Source organism: Vulpes lagopus, chromosome 11 (assembly GCF_018345385.1).
Source record: "Vulpes lagopus strain Blue_001 chromosome 11, ASM1834538v1, whole genome shotgun sequence".
Lineage (NCBI taxonomy): Eukaryota > Metazoa > Chordata > Mammalia > Carnivora > Canidae > Vulpes > Vulpes lagopus.
The window spans coordinates 98,189,645-98,213,688 of NC_054834.1; the positions used below are offsets into that span (position 1 = coordinate 98,189,645).

General features: G+C 41.2%; 1 protein-coding gene across 9 annotated transcripts in view; it reads right to left on the reverse strand.

The window, feature by feature from the left end:
- CHN1 (chimerin 1) overlaps window positions 1-24,044 on the reverse strand; it is a 194,641-nt gene that overhangs the window by 3,456 nt on the left and 167,141 nt on the right. For 7 of the 9 annotated variants that reach the window (XM_041722802.1, XM_041722806.1, XM_041722800.1 and 4 more), the window contains 4 exons: window positions 20,901-20,985; window positions 10,035-10,208; window positions 9,189-9,266; window positions 5,735-5,872 (listed from right to left, as the gene is read on the reverse strand). In XM_041722802.1, coding sequence (XP_041578736.1) covers window positions 5,735-5,872; window positions 9,189-9,266; window positions 10,035-10,208; window positions 20,901-20,985 — 475 coding nt within the window. The remainder of the gene's footprint in view (window positions 1-5,734; window positions 5,873-9,188; window positions 9,267-10,034; window positions 10,209-20,900; window positions 20,986-24,044) is intronic. The other 2 variants (XM_041722803.1, XM_041722808.1) reach the window with 1 other exon arrangement.

Here is a 24,044-nt window from a genome sequence, read left to right on the forward strand (position 1 = left end):
GTTCCCAGTTCGTCTCTCAGTAATAAAGTGTTATTTGCCACGATAACTGAGGCATGGTCTTTGAAGCTTCAGGTCTTTAAAGAACGTCAATTCATAACAGCAATACCATCTCGGATGCTGAAATTCAATCATTTAACTTCTAGAATTAAGAAAATTCCATTTACTACAGAAAAAGATTACTTAGTATTTGCTTCTAGTTTTTACTGTAGGACTAATTATTTTGACACTATACTGTTTTGGAAAATGAAAAAAGAGTAACCTAATTTCCTTTTAATTTTCGCATTTATAATCTTTTGCAAGGAGAATCTTGAGATGGTGTGAAATTAAGGAGAACAGTGTTGGTGGGCTAGCAGATAAACAAAATTCCCTCCCCGCAGCTTATTTTCTCTCTGGCGGGGGGTGGGGGGGGGGAGGTGGTGGTGACTGATGATAACCAAAGAGCACGTAGCTTCCAGGTTATGCTAGATTAGACTGAGGTCAGCGCTACGGGGAAAAACAGGTGAGGAACGTTCCTCACGGGTGAGGAACGCTGCGAGTGTGGGGGGGGTTCTATTTTAAATGGGGTGGTCGGAGGGACCTCCGTGGGAGAGAAGGTCTTGAGTGAAGACCTGGCGGCATGGCCTTGGGGGAAGGAAGCACGCAGAGACCTGGGGGCCTGGGCAGGGGAGCAGCCGAGCAGGTCCGAGGGTGAGGGCAGGGGCGGAAAGCCACCTGGGAGCGCGCTGGGTGAGCAAGAGGGAGTGGAGGGGAGTGCGGTCGGTAAGGTAACAGGACACTGTCGTGTCAGGTGCTGGAGGCTGTCCTGGGGCCCAGCATTTACCAAGAGAAGTGCAAACGGCTGGGACAGACCTCCACTGTCTGCGTGTGGGAAACGGGCCACGGAAAGGCCAGAGTAAGAAGAGACCATTCTAGTAACTATTACAAAAATCTAGGTGGGGGGGCGACAGGGGGTCTCAGCTGGTTAAACGTCTGACTCTTGGTCTTGGCTCAGGTCCTGGTCTCAGGGTCGTGGGACTGAGCCCCGAGATGGCTCTGTGTGCAGCGGGAGTCTCCCTGAGAGCCTCCCCTCTCCTTCTGCCCTGCCCTCCACACTTACGCACGCTCTCTTGCTCTGAAGTTTAAAAAAAAAAAAAAAAAAATCCAGGTGAGGAATGACTCTAGCTTAGACCAGGTGGTGACAGTGAAGGTGATAAGTTGCTGGGTTCTGGGTATATTTTAAAGGGAACGTCCGTGGGATTTCCAGGTGAGGGTTGTATGAGAAGGAGAAGAATCAAGACTGAGCTAAGTTTTGGGCTTAGGCACCTGGGAGGATGGAGCCTCCGTTAAGATTATGGGGGGGAGAGGTTTTGTGGGGAAGCTCAGGGTTCTGTTGGAGATATCCTTCAGACATCCAAATGATTAATCTGCTGCCCAGGGAGAGGTCCAGACTGGAGATATAAATTTGGGGACATATGATAAACTGCATTTGAATATGCTGACATCAAATTGACAGAGGTTCTTCCCTGGAATTTTCTTTTTCTTTCTTTTCCCCCTACTTAAAGTAGTAGTACCAATAACTTTTTTTCAGAGGACACAAATCCTTTGCCCCGAGAAGACTACAGCATAACTTAAGACAAAGATAAAATGGAATGTATTTAGAGATAACAACCAGCATCAGTCGTTTCAAATACGTGAAAGGCCTGCGAGTGGATGAGGGCGATATTAGGACCACTGCCAACAGGAGGGAGTTGAGAGTGGGCGGATTTCTGTTGTGCACACGTTGGGCTTTACGACCGTCACATCTGTCCGCCAGCAGCCACATGCCGAGAGAAGCAGTGATCTTACAGTTACCAGGTATTTTAGAAAGAATGTGATACACAAGGGAGTCTTGTTAACATGGCCCTTTAGAATATCTAAAAACTCGAAGGTTCTGGGGTTCTCAATGTAAAGTTATGTTTACATCCAACACATACTTAGCACCTATTACGTGAACGAGTGACTGTCACAGGTGCTATGGGAAAATAATCATGCGCGAGAGAACCCCTGCTCCAAACGGGTCAGTGTCGTCAGGAAGACAAGACCTGAATACAGCCTACCAGCCTGAAGGGAAGAGGTCCAGGCGAGGAGTGACGGGAACACAGAGGAGAAAGGTGGCTCAGGGGCTGAGTGGAACAGAGAAGAGGACGACGTGGCACCTGAGGAAGGTCTGCAAGGATTTGGAAACGTGGCAGGAAATAAGAACCTGCATCAACATCTAGTTAAAAGCTCTTTTTAAAGTATGTCCCGTTGGTTCTTTTTTTTTTTTTAATTTTTTTTTAAAATTATTATTTATTTATGATAGTCACACACAGAGAGAGAGAGAGAGAGAGAGAGAGAGGCAGAGACACAGGCAGAGGGAGAAGCAGGCTCCATGCACCGGGAGCCCGATGTGGGATTCGATCCCGGGTCTCCAAGATCGCGCCCTGGGCCAAAGGCACGCGCCGAACCGCTGCGCCACCCAGGGAATCCCAAGTCCCGTTGGTTCTTTTAGGGAGGTCAAAGGTAAGAAGGGTGACTCAGCCGAGCAGACGGGGTGAGTGGCAGAGCTGAGGGGGACTCTGCAACTTCTCACCCCAGGTTTCCCTTCAGGACGTTTTAAGTAGCGTGGGACAAAGAGCCCTGGGTTTTAGTTCTGAGAGTACCTGACTCCCTCAAGGTTACACACTGACTGAGTCATATTTCCTACGATCTTCTGGGAACAGAGCTCTTAGGTTCTTGGCCAGAGTCCCCGTGATGCCATTTCCGCCGTGGCCAGGAAGTGTCCCTGAACGCTGGCGTCCTGAGCAGGCTGTGAGGCACACCTGTCCCCGGGCCTCTGGATGGGCAGCAAGGTCTTAGCTGGTGGGGAGAGGCAGTGAGGGGAAAAGGGCTTGGTAGTGCGAGGCTTCCAGCTGGTTCCAGGGGATCCTGAAGATCTTCAAGCCCTCAGATGGGGCGCCCTGGCCTCCACCACCCTTGTGTCCCTTTATTGTTTCCTGCAGCCACTCTAGCTTCCAGCTGCAGGTTGTCCGGGGGAGGCTGCGACAGCAGAGCTTGGACAGCCTCTGCCGGAGAGAGCTGTAATGTGAGCTCCCGAGTTTTTGTTGGCAAGAAATGCTAAAAATGCCAGAGAAACCTGAGACCTATAGGACAGGGCCCATGTTTCCTAGGGGCTGAGTGATAAAAAGGTTCAAGAGGGCCTGTGTCAGGAAGGGCCAGCGCTAGGGCGCCAGTGTGGCTCAGGGGCTAAGCATCTGCCTTCAGCTCAGGTCATGATCCTGGGGTCCTGGGATCGAGTCCCGCATTGGGCTCCCTGCTCCCTGGAGACTCTGCCTCTGCCCCCTGCTTGTGATCTCTCTCTCTCTCAAGTAAATAAAATCTTAAAAAAGTAAAGTAAAGGAAAGGAAAGGCCAGCTAACCCTGACCATCATTTGGGAGGGGTTCCTGCCCTCCTGCCTCCCTCCTCTGGGTAACCTTCTGTTCCTGTTCCACAGGGGAAGCCAGACAGTGGGCTGAGTGGAGAGAGCGAGGGCTGTGACATCAGACAGATGTGGGTCCGAATGACAGGGCCACCTACTCCTAGTGATCGGACCTCGGACAATTCACTTATACCCTATAACACGTCCTTCCTAAAATGATACCCTGGCGGGTGCCTGGCTAACTCACTCAGAAAGTGTGCAACTTTTTTTTTTCTAAAGACTTATTTATTCACAAGAGACACACAGAGAGAGGGGCAGAGACAGAGGCAGAGGGAGAAGCAGGCTCCATGTAGGGAGTACAATGCGGGACTCGATCCCAGGTCTTCAGGATCACGCCCTGAGCTGAAGGCAGATGCCCAACTGCTGAGCCACCCAGGCATCCCAGAGCGTGCAACTCTTGATCTCAGGGTCATGACTTTGAGCCCCACATTGGGTATAAAACTAAACTAAAATGATATCGTGGCTGTAAAGTGTCTGACATGATTCCTGGTACCTAGTATGTGCTCTATGACTCCAAACTTCTCTTGTCTCCTTTATCTGCCTATAAAGATGAGAGAAAGGCTGTATCTGTGGGTCCAAAGAATGAAGCAGACTCTACTACTAGAAGCCACACGGACAAGGATGCAATGTTCCCTAAACAATTAGATCAATAGCAAACACGTACAATAAACATTGATACTGTATGTATCCTAAGAGTTGAATTTATAAGAGGGCATTTACCTTGATTTAGGAAAGTTTCTATCTCATGATGTGCTTTGAAGAGCTCTTTGAGGTAGAATAGGGGGTTTGCTGATGTCAAAAGGGAGGGCTGTTTTAGATAGAAACCCCAGAACACGGACAGATGGTCTAGAGGGTAAACCAAGGTGGGTGTGGGGAAACAAGGCGAAATAACTTGGGAGGGCGGCGGGGAAAGAGGCCTTGAAACCCAATACGGAAGGCTTAGATTTTTCTACGAAGATAAGGCAGTTGTGTAGAGTTCAGGCCCTGGATTTGAATTATGGGCTTTGTCCTCTGCTAATGGGGTGCCCCTGGCTTAGGCACAGGAACACCGTCCACTTGAGCTCTCAGTGTTGTCCTGGGGATCAGGGCCACTGTCGACCAGGCACCCTTCGTGATACAAGTGTGTCAGGTGCTGTCCACGTTTGTGGTGATCAGACGTATCTCTCTGGGGAGGAAACATCTGTACCATGAAACAAGAACGCACATGTTCCCTCAGACAATTTTCATGATCAGCACTGAATCCCTCCCAACACAAGAGGAGTTAAATTCCTGTGGATGAGATCTAGAGTCGTTCAGGCTCCTAACATGGAAATTTGTACAAATCAGTGTGATTCTCCCGGCTGTTCTCGACCTGAGAGCTAGGCTGACCCACAAGAAATGAGGGCTCCAGGGAACTAGCCACAGAAATTCTCAACAAGAGCACTGAAGGGGAAACTAAAAATTAGAACAAAACAAGTCTGTACTTCACAAAATTTCCAAGTCAAAAAGCAAATCAGTGTTACTAAGAAAGTGATGTTATTATTTAAAGATCAAGACAACATATGGTTTTTAAGAGAGAAAAGCAAATGTCAGAAATAGCCTATCTTTTCTAAAAAATGGCAATGCCAACACTTAAAATCTGTTAAAAATTCCCTTCTTTAAAAAAAAAAAAAAATGAAGTGTGAATTACAGGTATGAGCTTTACGCCATAAATAAAATTTGGCATTGGAGCCTCTGCTTTTTCTCATTTGCATCTCAACTAAAACTTAAAAAAATCCCTTCTTGATCTAAAACCGTGCTCCTTAAAGTACGATCTACGGACCAGCGCCAGTTTACCAAACTGTTTGTTAATGGTCTGTCATGGGATAAGTACAGAGATTGAAAGTTAAGGATTTAGAAGCTTTTATGGGAGCTGACAGTAACTTTTATGCTTAGCTGAACCTAATAACAAAACAGTTTGGTCCTGTTTTTCAATCTTCTTTTTTCTAGTTGCTCACTTTTATTTCGTAGATGCGTTGGCCGGATCTAAAGAGCCCTGGTATAAACCTTACTTTGGAAAATGAGGATTAGCACATGACAAAGAAGTTTCTGATGGAAGAAGTCCTAAATAGCATATGTTAGAGATGAGCTCAGAATTCTTGTGAGCATATTAACCGAGGACAGAGGCGAGGGGGGAAACACCTAATACGCATTCAAGAAACTCGGCAAGGGACACAGGAGTAGCGATCGGCATGAGGAGGCAGCTGTCAGGTGATTTGGGTCGCTGCCCTCATACTTACTGGCGGACTCTATAAACTTGGGGTAGGCGTCATACGTGATGAGTGGAATTGGTAGATCCCTGAAGTACAGTTTCAGCGCGCCGGTGATAATGTTGATATCTTCATACATGTTCACGGAAATATCTGCTTTCTCGCCATCTTTGAAGGATGTTAAAAAAAGAAGAGTAAGTATCTGGATGCAGGGTACCTCTTTAATATATTTTTGTTATACAGTCTTTAGAGATTAACAATGCGTCAGTTTCTAACATCAGATTCAGTGTGCGGATATATATAAATGATCAATTTTCTGTGAAAAGCAAAATCTGTTTTTTTTTTTTTTTAAATTTTCTATTCTGGTTACTTATTTTTCCCAGGTTTAATGGAGGGAGGCGGGGGATGGAGTATGAGAGGACAGAGGTCAACGGCAATATTTATAGATTCCAGGAGTATTTGAGAATTCCTAGGGGAGTAAATGTGGCATTGCTTTTTCTCTTTTTCATTTTTATTTTTCTTTCTTTTTAAAATAAACCTAGAGAATGTGAAAAATAACAAGAAAGGCACTCCTAACTTACAAGAGGCCACCTATGACTCACCCCCAGGCTCCAATGTGAAGTGTGGATGTTGTCTGTGCCCTGGGGGTGGGCAGAGAGTGAGAAGCAGGAGTGAAATGGAACAAGACTTTAGAGTGTTGAAATAAAAAGAAAAGTTATAAAACAGGAGTATTTTAGAGGTGTGGGGCCTTCCTTTACTCCCCTGCATTTAGTAACTGGTTAAAGTACCTGAGATTTTGATCTACAAAAGACTTAATTAATGCCTCCTCTGAACTGATCTTATTATTGCTAGGTTTCTTTTATTCCGTTTGGCTTATGAACAATTTCTCTTGATTTTAAAAAGCAGCCTCTTCCCTATACAGATATTAGAGTGGCTAAAATCCAGAACCCTGACGACAAATGCTGGACAGGATGAGGAGCTAGAGGAACTGTAAATTATTGCTGGTGGAACACAAGATGGTACAGCCACGTTGGGGGATAGACAGTTTCTTACAAAGCTAAACAGACTCTTACCATATAATCCAGCAATCACACTCCTGGGCATTTACCCAGAAGAGCTGAAAACTACTTATGTCCACACAAAAATGTGCTCACAAAATATTTACAGCCATGTTCATTCATGATTGCTAAAAAAAAAATGGAAGCAATCAGATGTCCTTCAATAGGCGAATAAACTGATATATCTAGACAAAGGAATATTATTGAGCAAGAGCAAAAAAGAGCTATCAAGCCATGAAAGGCATGGGAAAGTTTTAAGTGCATACTAGTGAGTAAAGGAAACTAGTCCAAAAAACAGTTACACACTCCTTGATTCCAGCTATATGACATTTTGGAAAAGGTAAAACTATGGAGGTCAATAGAAAGAACCGTGGTTGCCAGGGGTTCAGGGGGAGAAAGGAAAGGAAGAACAGGTAATGCAGAGGAGATTTTTATGGTGGTCAAAGTTCTTTGTGCCACTGTAACGGTGGATGTGTGACATGTGCATTTGCCAAACCCGCAGAACTGTCACAACATGAAAAGTGAACTTCGGTGTAAGCTGCTGACTTTAGTTATTCATCATGTATCAGTGTCCGTTCATCAGTTGTAACAAATGTACTCTATACTAATGCAAGATGATAATAACGGGAAACTGGGCGGGGGGAGGGCATGAGAGGAGAGGTTATATGGGAAATCTCTGTACTTGTGGTGAAATTTTGTAAGCTAATACTACCATTAACCTAAAACTGTAAACCTAAAACTACTCTAATGAAGTCTGTTTTTCTTTAAAGAAGCCTCTTTTATTTTTATTTTTTTTATTTTTTTATTTTTTTATTTTTATTTTTATTTATTTTTTTTTTTAAGAAGCCTCTTTTAAATGCAAAATACCACAGCCTATCAGATGTTCACATTCAAGTGTGAATTAGATCACTGATGTCTTTCACACTAGGGTTGAAATCATAGGCAGTGGCAATACACATTGGGATAGACTACTTTCTGAGAGGAAAAGGCAATGGAGAAGGCTTCAGTGGAGGACCTTAGGCAAATGTGTAGGTGTGGGGGCCCAAAGACCATGTGGGATGGGCGGGCACAAAAGCAAAGTAGAAGAATTATGAAGGCAGATATCACCTCTATCAAAATTTTTACTCAGGAAAGAAGAAAGAATACGGGTATATTCTCTCCTGAGACATGGTTCCTGTTTCCACCAACTAGAAGTTATTTTTTTATGAGAATCCAAATTTCAAATGTTCTATCTCATTATAGGGCACACATCCAATTTCTGTTTGGACAATAGAGTCCCCAATCTTCTAGTTCAGTTACATGATAGGTTAAACCGAATTTGGAGGTCAATCTGAGAACCCTTCTACCATTCAGCTAATTCTTTCTTTTCTTTCTTTCTTTCTTTCCTTCCTTTCCCTTTCTCTCTCTCTCTTTCTTTCTTTCTTTCTTTCTTTCTTTCTTTCTTTCTTTCTTTCTCTTTCTTTCTCTCTCTCTCTCTCTCTCTCTCTTTTTCTTTCTTTTCTTTTCTTTCTTTTTCTTATTTATTTATTTTCATGAGAGAGAGAGGGAGAGGGGCAGAGGGAGATGCAGGCTCCATGCAGGAAGCCTGACATGGAACTCCATCCTGGGTCTCCAGGATCAGGCCCTGGGCTGAAAGTGGCACTAAACTGCTGAGCCACCTGGGCTGCCCTAATTCTTTTTATAGTAAGATATTCTATTCATTGTATCTTAGTCCACTCTCCTTTCACTTCTTACTCTCTAAGCCACAGCATTTTTCAGGGCCTTGACAAAGACAGCCTCAGGGCCTTTGCACAGACTCTTCTCTTGCCAGGGTCTTTACATACCTCCTTTCTTTGCTACTGAACCATTATATGGCCAACCTCTATTCTTCTCTGGAAAAGTCTCTTCTGATCTCCAGCATCCCCCTCCAACCCCAAAGGAATAGGTTAATTTCCACAGTTATTAATATTTTCCTTTGTAGCATTTATTAAAATCAATAATGCTTCTGTGGTGGGGGAACCTAAGTCATTACACTGGGTCTCTAACTCAGTCAAACATGGTGAAGGGATGCATGGATGACAGGCAGTTAGGGAGGCCAACTCCAACCTGGGAATCTGAGGTCTGTGATGACTTAGATTCCCCCAACCATCCTGCCTGATTTTCTCCATAATTTCTAGTAAATTTAATTGTTCTGCATATACTTTTATGAAAATGGCCCAGCTTTGTGTGCTCAGATACTGATTATATAGTTAAATTTTATTTTTATTTCTCACCTCAAAATGTAATGGTTTAATATACTAATAAAAAAGTAAAATTATAAGTTAACTTTTTATTTGGTATAATAATAAATGACTTGGATAAATAATGCAAAGAATAACATAAGGAATTGTGCCTTCTTGGCAGACAGCACTGTCGCCCTAAGTCGATGAACACGCTGAAGAACATACCTCTGTCAAAAGCCATCTTGACATCTTCAATTAAGTCACTAAATCCTGATACTCGATACAGTCCTTCAGAATTAAGACCTGTAAAAATTAAGGGAACTAATTAGTTTCTTTGGAATTATGCCTTTTCTTCATACTTCTTCCCATACTTCAGGCTGGAGAAGTAATGTGTGAGAAAGAATGATTAAATGTACTTGTTTAGAAACTTCTTCACATTTTCTCCTAAAATAAAACCACTGCACTCAGTTTTTAAACTCTGACCTACTGTTAATTAAGTATTTGTAATTTGGCTCATCACTTTGTCTAATTAGATCAAATATATTGAGTCTTAAGGGAAATAATTCATCAATCGCCCCAATTATATCATAAATTCTTTTATATAACAAAAGACTAAGATAACCACATTAATAGGCCCATATCAGTGTTTCCCAAATGGGAAAGAATAATTAGGATGTAGCTCTGTTGTTTGGCTAGGATAGTTTTAATAGAGCATTTATACCTTTGCTTCTTGGACATAGCATTTTTTCTTTTTCTTTCTTTCTTTCTTTACTTTTTTTTTTTTTTTTTACATTTTTTCTGTGTGTCAACCTTTATAGACTAGAAGCATTGTCATTCATAAAAATATTTAAGCATATTTCCTATAACTAGTAAAATGTACCTTTAAAATCAAGCTGGTTCATTATTTGCTAAATTAACTCCTTTCAGACTTTCAGATCATTTGGCATCTGAAATCACTCCCCCCTAAACTTAGAGTAGACAACTGGGTTATGCCATGAGGCACCCAGAAGGGTGTTAGGACTTGTATTCACGGTGCATTACAACTGTTGAACCACACTGGAAAGGCCTCACCTCTAGATTCAATTTCCCTGATGCACATGTCCACCACCATTGGTCGCTTAGTGATATGGGCTTTCACGAGTGTTGTAAGGTCACAACTGTATACCTTCTTGACATGTTTCAAGTCTGGCTTACAGTCATTTGGGACCATCTTGGAACACTGCTTATGAACATTCAAACCACAATCTAAAAAAGATATAGAAAGGAAAAATTCATCAATGTTTTCAGAATTTTGAGCATGCTGGAGTGTTTATTTTAGCAAAAGACACTCCATCCAGCTTGAATTAGGCTTAAAAGGGGATGAGCTTCCAGCAGTTTCTGCAATGTGGAAAAACATTCCTCCCATCTTTTCTCTTGGAAAAATCTTGGTTTTAAGTCAGAAGATGAGCACTCTAGCTCATCCTTCATCATTTACTTGTTACATGATCTCAGGAGAGATCCAACCTGAATAAAACAAACTTAATGTGTTAAAGATCTATAAAATGTAATATTATGCCAACAAGGCAACTTAAAATTATCCATTTCCACAAAGTTACATAAAAATTGTATTTGATGTGGGACATATAATTGCATTTTAATATATTTGCTTTGAAGAGGAATCAGACCTCCAAAAGTAAGAGCATCCTAGGACCCTCTTAAAATCATGCTGCTCATAAGTATCTATTCATAATCCTTGATATAATGTAATAAATTTAGTGGCTAAAAATAGCCATAGTTATTATTTGTTACTATTAGCACCAGCTTACTGATGCTGAGCACTAGTTCAAGTGCTTTACATTATTTCCATTAGGCTCACAAAACTCTATGAAGTAGGTACTATTTTCCTTCTCATTTTATAAATCCAATGAAACCAAGCATGTGTTAGGTAATATACCCAAGGTCATGCATGTAGTAGTATGTAGTGGAGCTGAAATTCAAGCCTACGAATGAATGATTCTAGGGTCCTGGTTTTCATACCTATACCTTCTTGCCTCTACTGAAGCTTGTCCTTTGCTTTGTAATTTTACCTGAGTTATAACTTCTAAGATGCCAGAACTCAAACATCTTCTAGTTAGTATTTTGAGATACTTGATTTCCAACAAGAAGACAACGATGGAATTTTATTTTTTCTAATACTTTATTTATTTGCCAGAGAGAGCTTAAGCCAGGGGAGAAACAGGCTCCCCACTGAGCAGAGAGCCTGATGTGGGGCTCGATCCCAGGACCCTGGGATCATGATCTGAGCCGAAGGCAGACGTGCAACTAACTGAGCCACCTAGGCACTTCCAGCAACAAAATTTTAGAAGAAACAGAGAGGAATTCAACTATTTAGCTCAATTAGAGTGAAGAGTGATAAACCATCACTGAGTAATTTAACTAAAATAAATATAATCTTTATGCTTTTAAAAATATTTGACGCTTTTCATAAGAACTTGATGCTGACCCCTTGTAAATCTGATTCAATTCTATCCACGTCTTAATGAAGCCAATTTGAAAATCCTACAAGGCCATGACCACTGCCTGTGGTCACTGGGCAGACTTTAGTTTTGCTTGCTCTTCCAGCAAATGCTGGTGATTATCATTGTAATAGTGCAATCTAGTTATAGATGGAAGTAATAATACAGAGATAAGGAACATTTGCCAAAATTTATAAATGGAATCATCCTTTCATTAAATATGTAGACACTGCCAACTTGCAATGAGTACATAAGGCCTGTGGTGACTCAAAGGGAGGAATTCCTAAGTGCCAAGCACCTCCCATGTGCAAAGACAAGCTAGGTGTAGAGGGACACTCAGTCTCTGCACATGTGCGTGTAAGAGAACAGCACTGGGTTGGCAGGGCCGGTACCAACAAATACCTGAATGTTTTCATCAGGAAAGAATAAAAGCTGCTTCTTTGAATACGGAGATGGGCTTCCTGAGCATGGAGCTTGATCTATATTATCTGAGGAAATGACCCAACAACATTCTGTAATAGTTAGACAATGTCCAAATGACTAACCTAACCCAAAACCCCAATTCCTCTTTGTATCTCTATTAGATACAGTAAGATTTTGGATTCCATCATAAGGCAAATCAATGGCAAAATGTCCAGTTAGAAGACTTTGTTTCCCCTGAACATTTTAATGTTTTGTATAACTTTTATAAGTTAGATTTTATCCTATGATCCATTAGCTGTGCAATTTCGAGTTACCTTTCCTGTGTTTCAGTTATGTAAAATAGGAATAATATTTACTATTAGCTCTATTGTCTATCCATTATTAGGTTCATGTGAGGCTTCAATATTAATATATGCAATTTCTTACGTGTAGTAGAAGTGTTTACCTGGACTATGTTATTGTCATTATCAAGAAATTGAGAGGCCTGTTCTACGTAGCATCCCAGGGTTTGTTACATGGTATTGTCCTACTCAGCTATGGTCAGAAGCTAAGTGGAATTCTGGGCCGGTTCTGTTTGTCACATGTGAATGCAGGACCTGGATGACTGGGGTTACAGCTGCTTCCTCATATTTACTGTTCTAATACATCTCATTTACCTAAAAGTGTCTCCAAATCAGTACTTGATTCTTCTGCTTTTACCAAATCTGGGGAGTTTTCACAGTCACTAATCTTTCAAATATTTTTTCAGCCCGCATCCTCTTCTGGGACTCCAACAACGTAAATGTTAAATCCTTTGCTATTCTGTGCTACGGGTCTCTGAGGCTCAGTTCACTTTTCAAACTGTTTTCTTTCTCTTGTTTGAGTTGGAGGATTTCTACTGATCTATCTTTAGGTTCACCACTTCCTTCCTCTGTCACCTCCATTCTGCTACTGAGCCCATCAATCTGGTGAGCTTATTAATAAAATTTTCAGTTCTAAAATTTCCATTTAGTTATCTCTTATCTTTATTTTCTATTTCCTATTTTTCATTGTTTCAAGAGTTTCTAATTGCTTGCTGGAGCATTATTATGGTAGCCGCTTTCTGTGTCTGATAATTGTGTCATTTCAGTATCGACATCTGTTGCTTGTCTTTTCTCACGTGAGTGGAAATTTTCCTGGTTCTTAGTATGAAGTGTAGTTTTGAACTGAATCCTGGATATTATGAGTGTTATAAGAAGCCTCTGGTTCCTATTGAAAATTACCATTTTAGCAGAGAGTTAAACCTGTTGGGATTTAGAATGCATGTCTTGGCTCAATTTGTAGGCCATGGTTCAAGTATCAACTTATTTACAAAGCCTTTGTAATGCTACTGCAGTGCTAATTTGCCCACCCTACTTGTATGTTACCTAAATGGCAGAATGGTACCCCACATTCGGGAGGGGGGGGCACCTCTTAGTTATTGTAGGGGGGAGTCGGAAACCAGGGTGGCATTGCCCTGAGACCTGGTTGAGAAGGAATGCCGTGCCACATGGAACTCTAGGGTACACATGGAAGACAAGTTCTGACCGTGGTCTCAGCTGCCTCATGACTGCAGGTCAGGATGAAGACAGGGCTGCTCCTACTACATGGTGGGGATGAAAGTCTAGGTGCCACCACAGGCTCAGCCAGGAGGGGTATCGCTTTCTTCCTACAAGGCAGTGATGAATGACAGGCCTCCACTCATTCCCAGGGGAGAGGCGCACCCTTGGGATTGCAGGGCGGGGTGATAGAGGGTTCTGCCCACAGACCACGGCAGCAGCAGCACTGCTGCTTGTTCATGATGTTCACCTGCGGGATGGCAAGAAGGGTGAGAAGGTCTGGCTGGCTGTGCTACCTTTTTCCAGGGCTTTGGCTGGGAAGAACAGGCCGTGGGTTATTTTTTGTCTGTGCCTGTTGGCATTCATGGGTTGTGGGCTTCTCCACTGCCCAGGCTGGGATTCATGGGAGGGGGGAAAAAACCAACCCCAAACCACCAGGCGACTTGCTGCTGGCTTCCTTGGTTTGGCCTGCCTGCCTTTCTCCACTTTCAGAGTTTTCTGACAGTTGAATTAAATATTTTGTATGGAGTTTTTTTTATTATTATTGTGAGGAACAAAATGAAATCTATTTATTCATCTCGTCCAGAACCAGAAGAACCCTTACATAGTATTTTAAGTGTATAAAAGTCAGCAAAGCTTTATAATTTAATATTAATGTTGATGTGCCTCATACTTTGTGTATAGAGAAGTGATAGCTCCAGTTGGAAAGGGCTGTTGGTAACCACCTAGCCCAGGGTCTTTACCTTACAAATGCAATAAAGCTCCAAGAGGCTAAATGACTTGTTCAGATTACTCAGCCAGAAAGTGGTAGGACTGAGATGTAGCCTTGGCCCCCTGATTTCCAGCCTGTGCTCTTCCCCTGAGTGAGGCATGCTACCAGCAGTACATCTCACACTCTGAGTTACGGTTTTTAGCCCTGAAGATGAATTTGCTAGTTTCAACCTCTTATTCAGTAATTTTTATTGTACCCAAGTTGTATATACTTGAGCTTAAAAGACATTATTATATTTTACTGTTGTATATATATGATTTGGCAAGGAATTTTTTTATATCAGTGTACTTTGATTTTTTTTAAGTTTTTAATTACAGTTAACTTACAGTATAATATGAGTTTCAGGTGTACAATATAGTGATTCAGCACTTCCATACAACACTCCCGTCCCCCTTACTCCCCATCACCTACTTTACCCATCCCCTCTGCCACCTCCCCTCTGGTCAGCATCACTATGTTCTTTATAGTTAAGAGTCTGTTTCTTGGTTTGCCTCTCCTTTCCCTTTGCTCATTTCTTTCTTTTTTTTTTTTTTCATTTATTTCTTAAATTCCACATATGAGTGAAATCATTGGCAAGACTTTTAAAAAGTAGTGATATCCTTTAAAAAGCAGTGATAAAACCTACCCATTATAGTCTTGTTTTTGTCATATATTTCCTTATGTATAAACTCCCAACAGAAACTCACCAGCAAGCGAAACTGTAAAACTTTGACACAACATCAAAACATGTGAATGGCACGAATGGCCTGATATTAATACCAACTTTTTTCCTTTGAATAACTGGCGTTATCTACCACCTTAAACATCAGCAGGCTCCTATGATTATTTGTGACTCTGTGAAAAGTGGGTAAAGTGATGACTGAGCTCAGATTTACGAATTAAGGAAGAGGGAAACGTTTTCTAAGTTGATATTCTTTCTTTCATTTGAGTAAGATTAAACTGTGGAACAACCAACATATTCTGTTCAATTTTAGAAATAAATTTCAAAGGCCAAATTTTTGGCAGGATTGGATATGAAGTCCTTCAGATGCCCAAAGGATAGGGCAAAGTCATGAAAATAAAGCATCTTTATACCCTTATGTTCACGGTGCAATATACCAGCTCTGAGCTTGCTCTGAAAATCGCTCCTGCAGGGACTAGCAGTACATCAATATTTCAGTTTGCCATTAAGACTTTATTTGGTTTTCATACTTATTTATTAAAGCCATATAACTCCTATATCGTTCCATTTCTCCCAAGGAAGCTCAACAGTATAAACAACAAAAGTCCATAAAAGGTCATTTCATTTGTTGCATTTCTTGGTTTAGTAGGTTATTTTTATGCTACAATTAAACCACATTTTCCCCTCCTAATCCTTCAAGTTAATAAGCATGGACTAAACCATATGAAAGGAAAAATGAAAAAACCCAAATAGCATTTTATTCTGTCCTTTATTAATGTTTCTATTACTTAGACTACTAACTTAGGCAACTCGTAGATTTTAGATTTCCTGGGGCTCGATTTCTCTACAAAACATATATTTTATGTCTACAAAGCACAAACATCTATCTTTTGAAAAAAAATAGCTGATATTATTTACATTAAATTGATAGAATTAAGGGTAATGTTAATAGTGTGTTTTGAAAGGAAAGATAATTATTCATTCTTCGAATGTTCATTTTATTTGTTTTTAAAGATTTTATTTACTTGAGAGAGAAAAAAGGTGTGAGAGAGAGGGCATAAGCAGGTGGAGCAGCAGGCAGGAGAGGGAGAAGCAGGCTCCCTGCTGAGCAGGAGCTGGGCTTGATCATGGAACTCCAGAATCATGACCCGAGCTGAAGGCAGACACTTAAACGACTGAGCCACCAAGGTGTGCCTCTTTACTTAATTTTTAAAAAGATTTTTTTTTTTTAAGTACTCTATCCAACATGGGCTTGAACTCACAACCCAGAGATCGAGCTGTATGCTCTTACTGACCAAGCCACCCAGGTGCTCCATGAGTGTTTTGTATTTTAAGTAATTGCAAATGAAAGTTTTATTTCAAAACCTATCTCTTAGATGTCCCCTCCTCTGAATCCCTATCCAGGGAAAGTGGGAATAGCCCAATTCAAATATGTATCAGAAGTCATTAGTTTCATAAGCAAAATTAAAAAGAAGAATTTGTTCTTTTTGGATATTTGTGAAAATACTGCTGCATGAAACTTCTAAGCAAGTCTTATCAATTTCTCACTGGTTTAAAAGGACAAACCTAGGGGCATCTGGGTGGCTCAGTTGGTTAAGCGTCCAATTCTTGGTTTCGGCTCAGGTCATGATCTCAGGGTAGTAAGACTGAGCCCTGTGTGGGGCTCTGTGCTCAGCACCGAATCTGCTCGAGATTCTCTCTCCCTCTCCTTCCCCCTCTGCATCCACCCCCATGTGTGCTCTCTCTCTCTCTCAAATAAATGAGTAAATATGATCTTAAAAAAGATAAAAGATAAACATAACTTTTTAGGTACAATCAATCAAAGCAGTAATTAAAATACTTCCACTCCTTTCCTTCAACCTAAGTGCTTGTATATTTTAAGCAATGAATGCACTCTTATTACTAGGAAGGAACTGCTCCCATTCCCTGTTGCAAGGGTGGGGGGGCTAGGGGGGGAGGTGACAGCGATGCTAATGAGACACTTGGAGAAAAAGAGTCACTTGAATAGATAACCAACACTAAGCTGATGTGTGATTTACAATTGTTATCTGGCTTAGTTCTCTGACTACTCTGGCAAGGCTAAGGTGAAGACAATTCGGGAATGCTGGTGGAATAATGGTCTTTTTGCGGGGGTGGTGGTGGTGGTGGTGGTGTTTGGCAGTCTCAATGATTATGTAACAACAGATTATATTAACCCATAAACTTACATTTCCGAGAGAAAGGGGAAATGGCTTGGGGAAACATTCTGTCTGAACGATGATCCTTTGAATTTTACTGTCAAATCCACCTATTGTGCTCATAAATATTTTAGTAGGAGCACCACTCCCAACCTGCAGTTCCATATTCCCCTGCGACATCCTTTTAGTCTTTAAAGAAGGCTCAGGAGGGGACGTGGGTAGAGGAAGTAGAGGAAGAGGACATTCAAGCCGCTGGGGGAATCCGGCTGGCAGGGGTGGCGGGCCGGGTGGTGGGCCTGGAGCTCGCAGTTCGGAAGGGACAGCTTGCCTGCTAGGAGCTGGGGCCAGCCCGATCCCTACGGTGACTGCCAGCCTGCTGACTGGAACACCACTCAATATTTCACATGATGTTTAGAAAAAATAAAACGAGGGGGTGGGGGTGGGATACAAAACTGATGCTTCTGGCGAATGCTCCCTGAAAAATTGGACTAGCTCGCTTCTGCCTTGGTGGATTTTGAAAAAAGAAACCAGAACAAAGCAAGCTGTCTTGGGCTCAAAAGCAGATAAGTACATTCCTTTTCTATAGGCAGTTAGCCTGCCCTTCTCATTTGGAAATAGTATCTTGAGTGTTTAGTGGCTAGTGTACATTCCTGTTGCTGCTGTAACAAATGACCACAAACTCAGCGGCTCACAACAGGACTTTGTCCTAGTTCTGGTCCTTGGAAGTCCAGTTTGCAGGCCTGTGCCCCTTGTGGAGGCTCCAGGGTAGAATGTGTTTGCTCCTTCCCTTTCCACTTCTACAGGCCGCCCACATTCCTTGGCCTGGGCCCTCTTCCTCCATCTGCAAGGCTAGCAGCATAGCATCTTCTCCCTCTTTCCACTCTGCTTCTGTCCTTTGTTCTGGGACTGCCTCCTCTTGTAAGGACCCCCATGACTGTGGTTATACTGGGCCCATCCCAACAATCTGGGGCAATCTCCTCATCTCAAACCCTGACCTTTAATCCCATGCTCCTTTTTACCATCAAAGGGAATATAGTCACTGGTTCCAGGGATTAGGAAGTAGACTTTAGGGAGTCATTGTTCAAGCCAACATAGTTAGTTCTCTTTATATTCTTTGCATTCTGTTTTAAAGTGGATGGCTCAAAGGTCAAGATGAACCACTTCAGATCTAAGAATTATTTGTCATAGAAAACAGAACTAATTCAAATGCCAACCACTGCATTAAAAAAAAAAAAAGACTTGTTCAAATACAAATTAATATGGTTCAAATCACATAGACTATAATGCTTTTATAGACAAGGCATAAAAATAAAAAATCTCCTTAAGGCTTTTCTTTCAATTCCTGCACAATTATGCAACAAGCTATGGAGGCTACTAATGTGGGTAGCTGTGTGTTGGGGTGGGGGGGTGAATCACTTTCTCTTTCCTTTTCGTTCATATTATCACATATTGTAAAGGTTCCAAAACATTTCTTTCAAACATGATTTGGGATTGTAGCATATTGTCAAAGATTATCCATCCACGTACCAGTTCTCTGCTAACATAGCAAACTCAGAATTCTTATGGAGATGGGCTTCATATTTCAAAACATAAGTGATACACATCGTTACTTCAGTAAAAGAAAAGCTTTAAAGTTAGTGACAGTCACAAAATGTTTAAGAAACTGTTGTAAAGTTCTGGCTGGTCTGGCTGTGTCATAAAGGCAAAATATGCTTATTAAGACCCATATTCAAAAAAAAAAAAAAGACCCACATTCCTTAAGCAGGTGATTTGTGCTCTGGAAAGAGTATTCCATTTACCTTTGAAAACCCACAGTGTGGATGGTCTTAATACTACTCTATCAACATTTTAGGTTCCAATGTGCTCTGCCCTTCAGTTTAAAGGCTTCCCCTCAGCCTTCCTAATCAGGATATCTCATCCTGACTCGGTATCCACTAGTCAGAAGGATGACACAAGGTTGTCCTCATTTATTCTCTGAGCAGAGACTTGCAAATGGGGTTGCCAACTCTCTAGGATGATGGAAGAATCACTGCATCTGAGCTGAGGCTCTCTTCGATGGAGACTTCTGCACAGTTTAAAGTCAACACATGAGGAATTCTTATCCACATGTGTGGCAGGGAGGTCCTTGAATAAATCTGGCTAATGATGTATGCCTAGAACCTTAACATGCCTTAGTGACACTAAGGAAATAATAACTGAAGAAGAAGGACTTGGAACATTAATATGCAATACATATTGTATCTTGCTAATAAAAAAACAAATTAGAAGAAAAATAAGACCCTAAAAATTTCTGCACATATTGGGCAATAAAAATATTCCATTAAAAATCAGGCCATAAGGGAAGCCCCTGGGTGGCTCAGCCAGTTGAGCATCTGACTCTTGATTTCAACTCAGGTCATGATCTCAGGGTCGCTAGATCAAGTCCTGTGTCGGGCTCTGTGCTTGGCAAGTGTGGTGTCTGCTTGAGATTCTCTCTCCCTCTTCTTCTGTCCCTCCCCTGCCACCTTCTCACAAATAAATCTTTTTTATACATTTCATGAGAGACAGAGAGAGAGAGGCAGTGACACAGGCAGAGGGAGAAGCAGGCTCCATGCAGGGAGCTGTATATACGACTCGATCCCGGGACTCCAGCATCATGCCCTGGGCCAAAGGCAGACACTAAACTGCTGAGCCATCCAGGGATCCTCTCAAATAAATCTTAAAAAGAAAAAACAAAACACGCCGCAGGGGACCTCTGGGGAAGACAGCAGAATAGGAGGATCCTAGTACTCTTACAGTGATGAACTGAGTAATGTACAGAATTGCCGAATCACTATATTGTGCACCTGAAACTAAAAGAATACGTGTATGCTAATTATACTGGAATTAAGATAAAAAAATCATGTCACAAAGAAAATGTAGATTTTTTAGTGATAAGCTTGACAGTTACCATTTTGAAAAACTTTACTCTTAGTATATGTTTTTAAGTGTTAAGCTCATGCTAAAAGACATGTAAGAATATATTTTTTAGTTTTACAATTTAAATGGCAGGAAAGAAATGTCTATGACCAAACACTATAATTTAAATGTTTATTTTTAAGCCAATGTCAGAATTTAAAGAAGTTTGAATAAATGGCCAATTTTTGGTATAATTGTTCTATACAAATGAATTTCACAGGATGTGAACAACTTATTTTCATAAAGCATTTCAATAAATCCCAGAGTTTGTTAGTTCTTTATGTGTAAATCTTCAAAGTTTCTAAATTTATATCTAAAACTACTATGGTCATATTTTATAAAAAGGATTTGGCATAGTCAAGATTTCAAAATGTCACAAACAAAAGATTATTGACTAAGTGGTTTTTCAGAATTTGGTACCCATCTTTGAAGATAGTCATAGATTTTTTTTTTTTTTTTGAAGCTTCAATTTGATTTTGCAAAAATGTAGTAAGGACAATTCAGCTTAACAAGTTATCTTTAAAATTCAGTTTCCAAGGCAACAATCATAGGTCCCTGTACATTGCTTAAAAAAATCATTTTTATAAATTTAGTTACTGTAACATCAAAGGCAAGAGTTAAATATAACTGCCTTACTTTTATCTCCTTTTATCAGACTTTTTGAACAGGACAACTTCTGACTTTTTAATGGACTAATACTGGATCCCTAGCCTGCTGCCTACTAAGGTCAAGAAGGTTAAGGGGAGATAAACTGCCAATTTCCGAAGTGGCTGTTTGCAAATCTAGCCTACTGCATGTGTGTTAAGAGCAACCAGGATCCAGCCTATTGTATATGCATACCAGCAAATCGCCTTACAACTTACTCCTTCTACTTCTTTTACTGTAACTAGTAAAGCAGAAAGGGAAAAGCTCTTACCTGCACATTTCACTCCCTGAGCAATGAGACCCCACATGAAGTTAGCACAGTATTCACACCAGTGTGGCCCTCGGAATGTATGGACCTGAAAAAAGAGGAGTGAGTGACAGAGTGGCCAGAGGGGAGAACACGTGGCCAATGAGCCTGTTTTCCATCAAAGCACTATAATGCAAACCAGTTAGTACCGAAGGGCTAGGTATGGTTACATTTAGAAAAACTCTGGTTGAGTGGAACTGACAAGCAGTTAAAATTTCTTTCAGAGCTTGGTTTCCTCTTTGTTTTAGAAATGATGATAAATCAAACCAATATTCTGTGATTTACTTGGCAAAACAATTTCTACGGTAGCTTTCCAACGGGCCCCCTCCAGCCGTAGGCCTCATCTATGTGTTACACAAATACTGGCATTTTCCAAGTGCTATGGCATGGAGGAGAAGGAGTGAAGTAGAGTGTGTATCTGGGTCCCAGAAGCATTTGGTCAGATGACCTATCTTCCGTCATCTGTGACTACAGTTAGGGCCACAGATGGTTAAGGTGATACTCAGTGACTGGTCACAACTGAATCATCAAAAAGGGCCAATTTCTATTCAAAACCATTTGATACTTACTGTGTTAGTTAAGGGAATGAACATATTTTTAGAAACTGCAGAAGCTACAGTTAATCAGAAACCCTATCTGAGTGTAGTAATTATGCACAAACCATTCCAGCCTCAAAAACATTGATTCCTTTATCCCTAAGAAAGGAATCCCCAAAGGATTCAAATGCTAAGATACTTCTAGACTTCCATGTTCACGAAAGAGAAGCCATTCCAGCTTAACTCAGATGAAAAAGTATTGGTAGAAAAGAGAAACAAAGAATCTAAACCCCAAGTATTAAAGAATAAAAGAAAAAAAAATTGGAACTTTATCAGTAACACTTAAGATTTTGGAGGGAAAAAAAGTTCCTGAGTAAATATTGGCTGAAAATGCACCCAAGAAATAAAAGAAAAAGGGAGAAGGGAGTAAGGAAGTCACTGATATGTGTATCAAAGTGCATGTACTTGAAATAATTTATGCATGACTTCCTCAAAAAAATAAAAAGAGTGAAAAATCACAAAGTGTGAAAATTTGGCTCCAACATAAATATCTGCTAAAACAGATATTGCAAATAATAGAATTCACTGCTACGATTGTCATTTTTGCTACTGTTCTTTTTATGTGTCAAACAGGTAAATGATTTTTAAGATAATATAACTTATTTTTTCCAACTTAAGATGCAATTGGACACAAGACTTCGTATGAATGTAAGATGCATATATGCCATTTAGAAAAACCAAGCCAAGTAAATTATGACAAGCCACTGATTGTAAGATAAATCCCAATTCCAGACATGTTAAAAAGGGGGGGGGATCCCTGGGTGGCGCAGCAGTTTGGCGCCTGCCTTTGGCCCAGGGCGCGATCCTGGAGACCCGGGATCGAATCCCACGTCAGGCTCCCGGTGCATGGAGCCTGTTTCTCCCTCTGCCTGTGTCTCTGCCTCTCTCTCTCTGACTATCATAAAAAAAAAAAAAAAAAAAAAAAAAATAAAAAAAATGGGGGGGGGGCAGGGAAGCACATATTAGAATCAATGAGAAAAGGTGTATCATGATTCAGAATACTTATGCTAGCCAAAATAGCCAAATATGGCTCTCATGAATAACCTGGTGTTGGTTCCTCCCAAGTAGGTATGCGCTTGTGACTCTGGTCACTTCCAAGTGAGCTTGAGTACAAAATGTGTTGATTTTTGAAAAGCGGGCCATGATCTCTTTTATGTCTTTTATGGAAAAGCATCAGGAATGCAGACGCAGTTGCTTCCTGATTGGTAATGATGCTCAGTGCCTGTAAACTCAGAGCATTTCCTTGAGTTTCTGAGGCAGAGCCCGAGACCAACATTCAGATAGTCTGTGATGTCTTTGTGTCTGTCTGTATTTCTCTGAGTGAAATAAAACTGGATCAAGTAGCAGTCTTACTTTGCTTTGAGGGGAATGAGTGAAAAAGCACTGACTTGTATAGAAACAGTTGCATAATCATGAAATAGCTATAGAATCATGACGTTAGTTTTAGGGAAAGTCTTTGGGATACATACTGGCTTAGATGTTGCTAGATCTTGGATATTCCAGTATCACTTGACTTGATGAGGTTACCAGAAATGGGCTGGAAACATAGAGGAGGAAAGTCCCAGTCTTGTACCTGTCAGTTATCTCATGATAAAGGGTCTTAAAGTTACATTTGGGAGAGTGAAGACAAGAGTAGATGATGTGAAAGAACTTAAAACCGGGCTCATAGCAAAGAGCTCTGAGTATTGAGAAGTTATGACAGAACCGATTCCCTTCCTCGCCTTCAAAACGGCAGCAGTGAACGTGGCATCTGGAAAGTCTTGGGACACTTCTTCATGTGGCATGTATTGATGGAAAAGTTTGGTGCGACAGGCTGGCTCTCCGACTAAAGGATCACATGTGTATTTCAGAGAGCAATCATTAAGAAATTGTTACTCATATGTTTCCTTCTTGGATGGCGTTTTATAAAGGCATCCTGAGCCATGTGGGGCTGCTGGTGTCGGAAGGTAGATTATACGGCTCTCCAGGAAACGGTTCTAGAAAGAGGCACCAAAGCTCCAGAAGCTTACTAAACTACTTCACTGGATTCCCTTTTGAATCTTGATACTTAAAATTCATATTTCTTAAATTTTGTTTTGTGACTCCACAATGGACGGTATTTGTAAAAACTGAATGTTGTAGCCTTTTTGTCTTTATTTTTTATTTATTTATTTTTTATTCATGAGAGAGACAGAGAGAGGCAGAGACACAGGCAGAGGGAGAAGCAGGCTCCTTGCAGGGAGCCCGACATGGGACTCGATCCCGGGTCTCCAGGATCACACCCTGGGCTGCAGGTGGCACTAAACTGCTGCGCCACCGGGGCTGCCCCTTTTTGTCCTTTTTAATTCCCCTAGAGGTCATCAAAACAGTTCATTCAGTAGTCCTTTTTATTTATTTGTGAATATTTTTAAAGTAACGACATACACAAAGATAAAAAGGATACTGGTTGAAGGAATTCACGATACGTTTCTCTCACTAGTGGAAATGCTCCAGAGAAAGTGCCGGCAAAGTGCATGGGGAGCTGGGGGAAGGG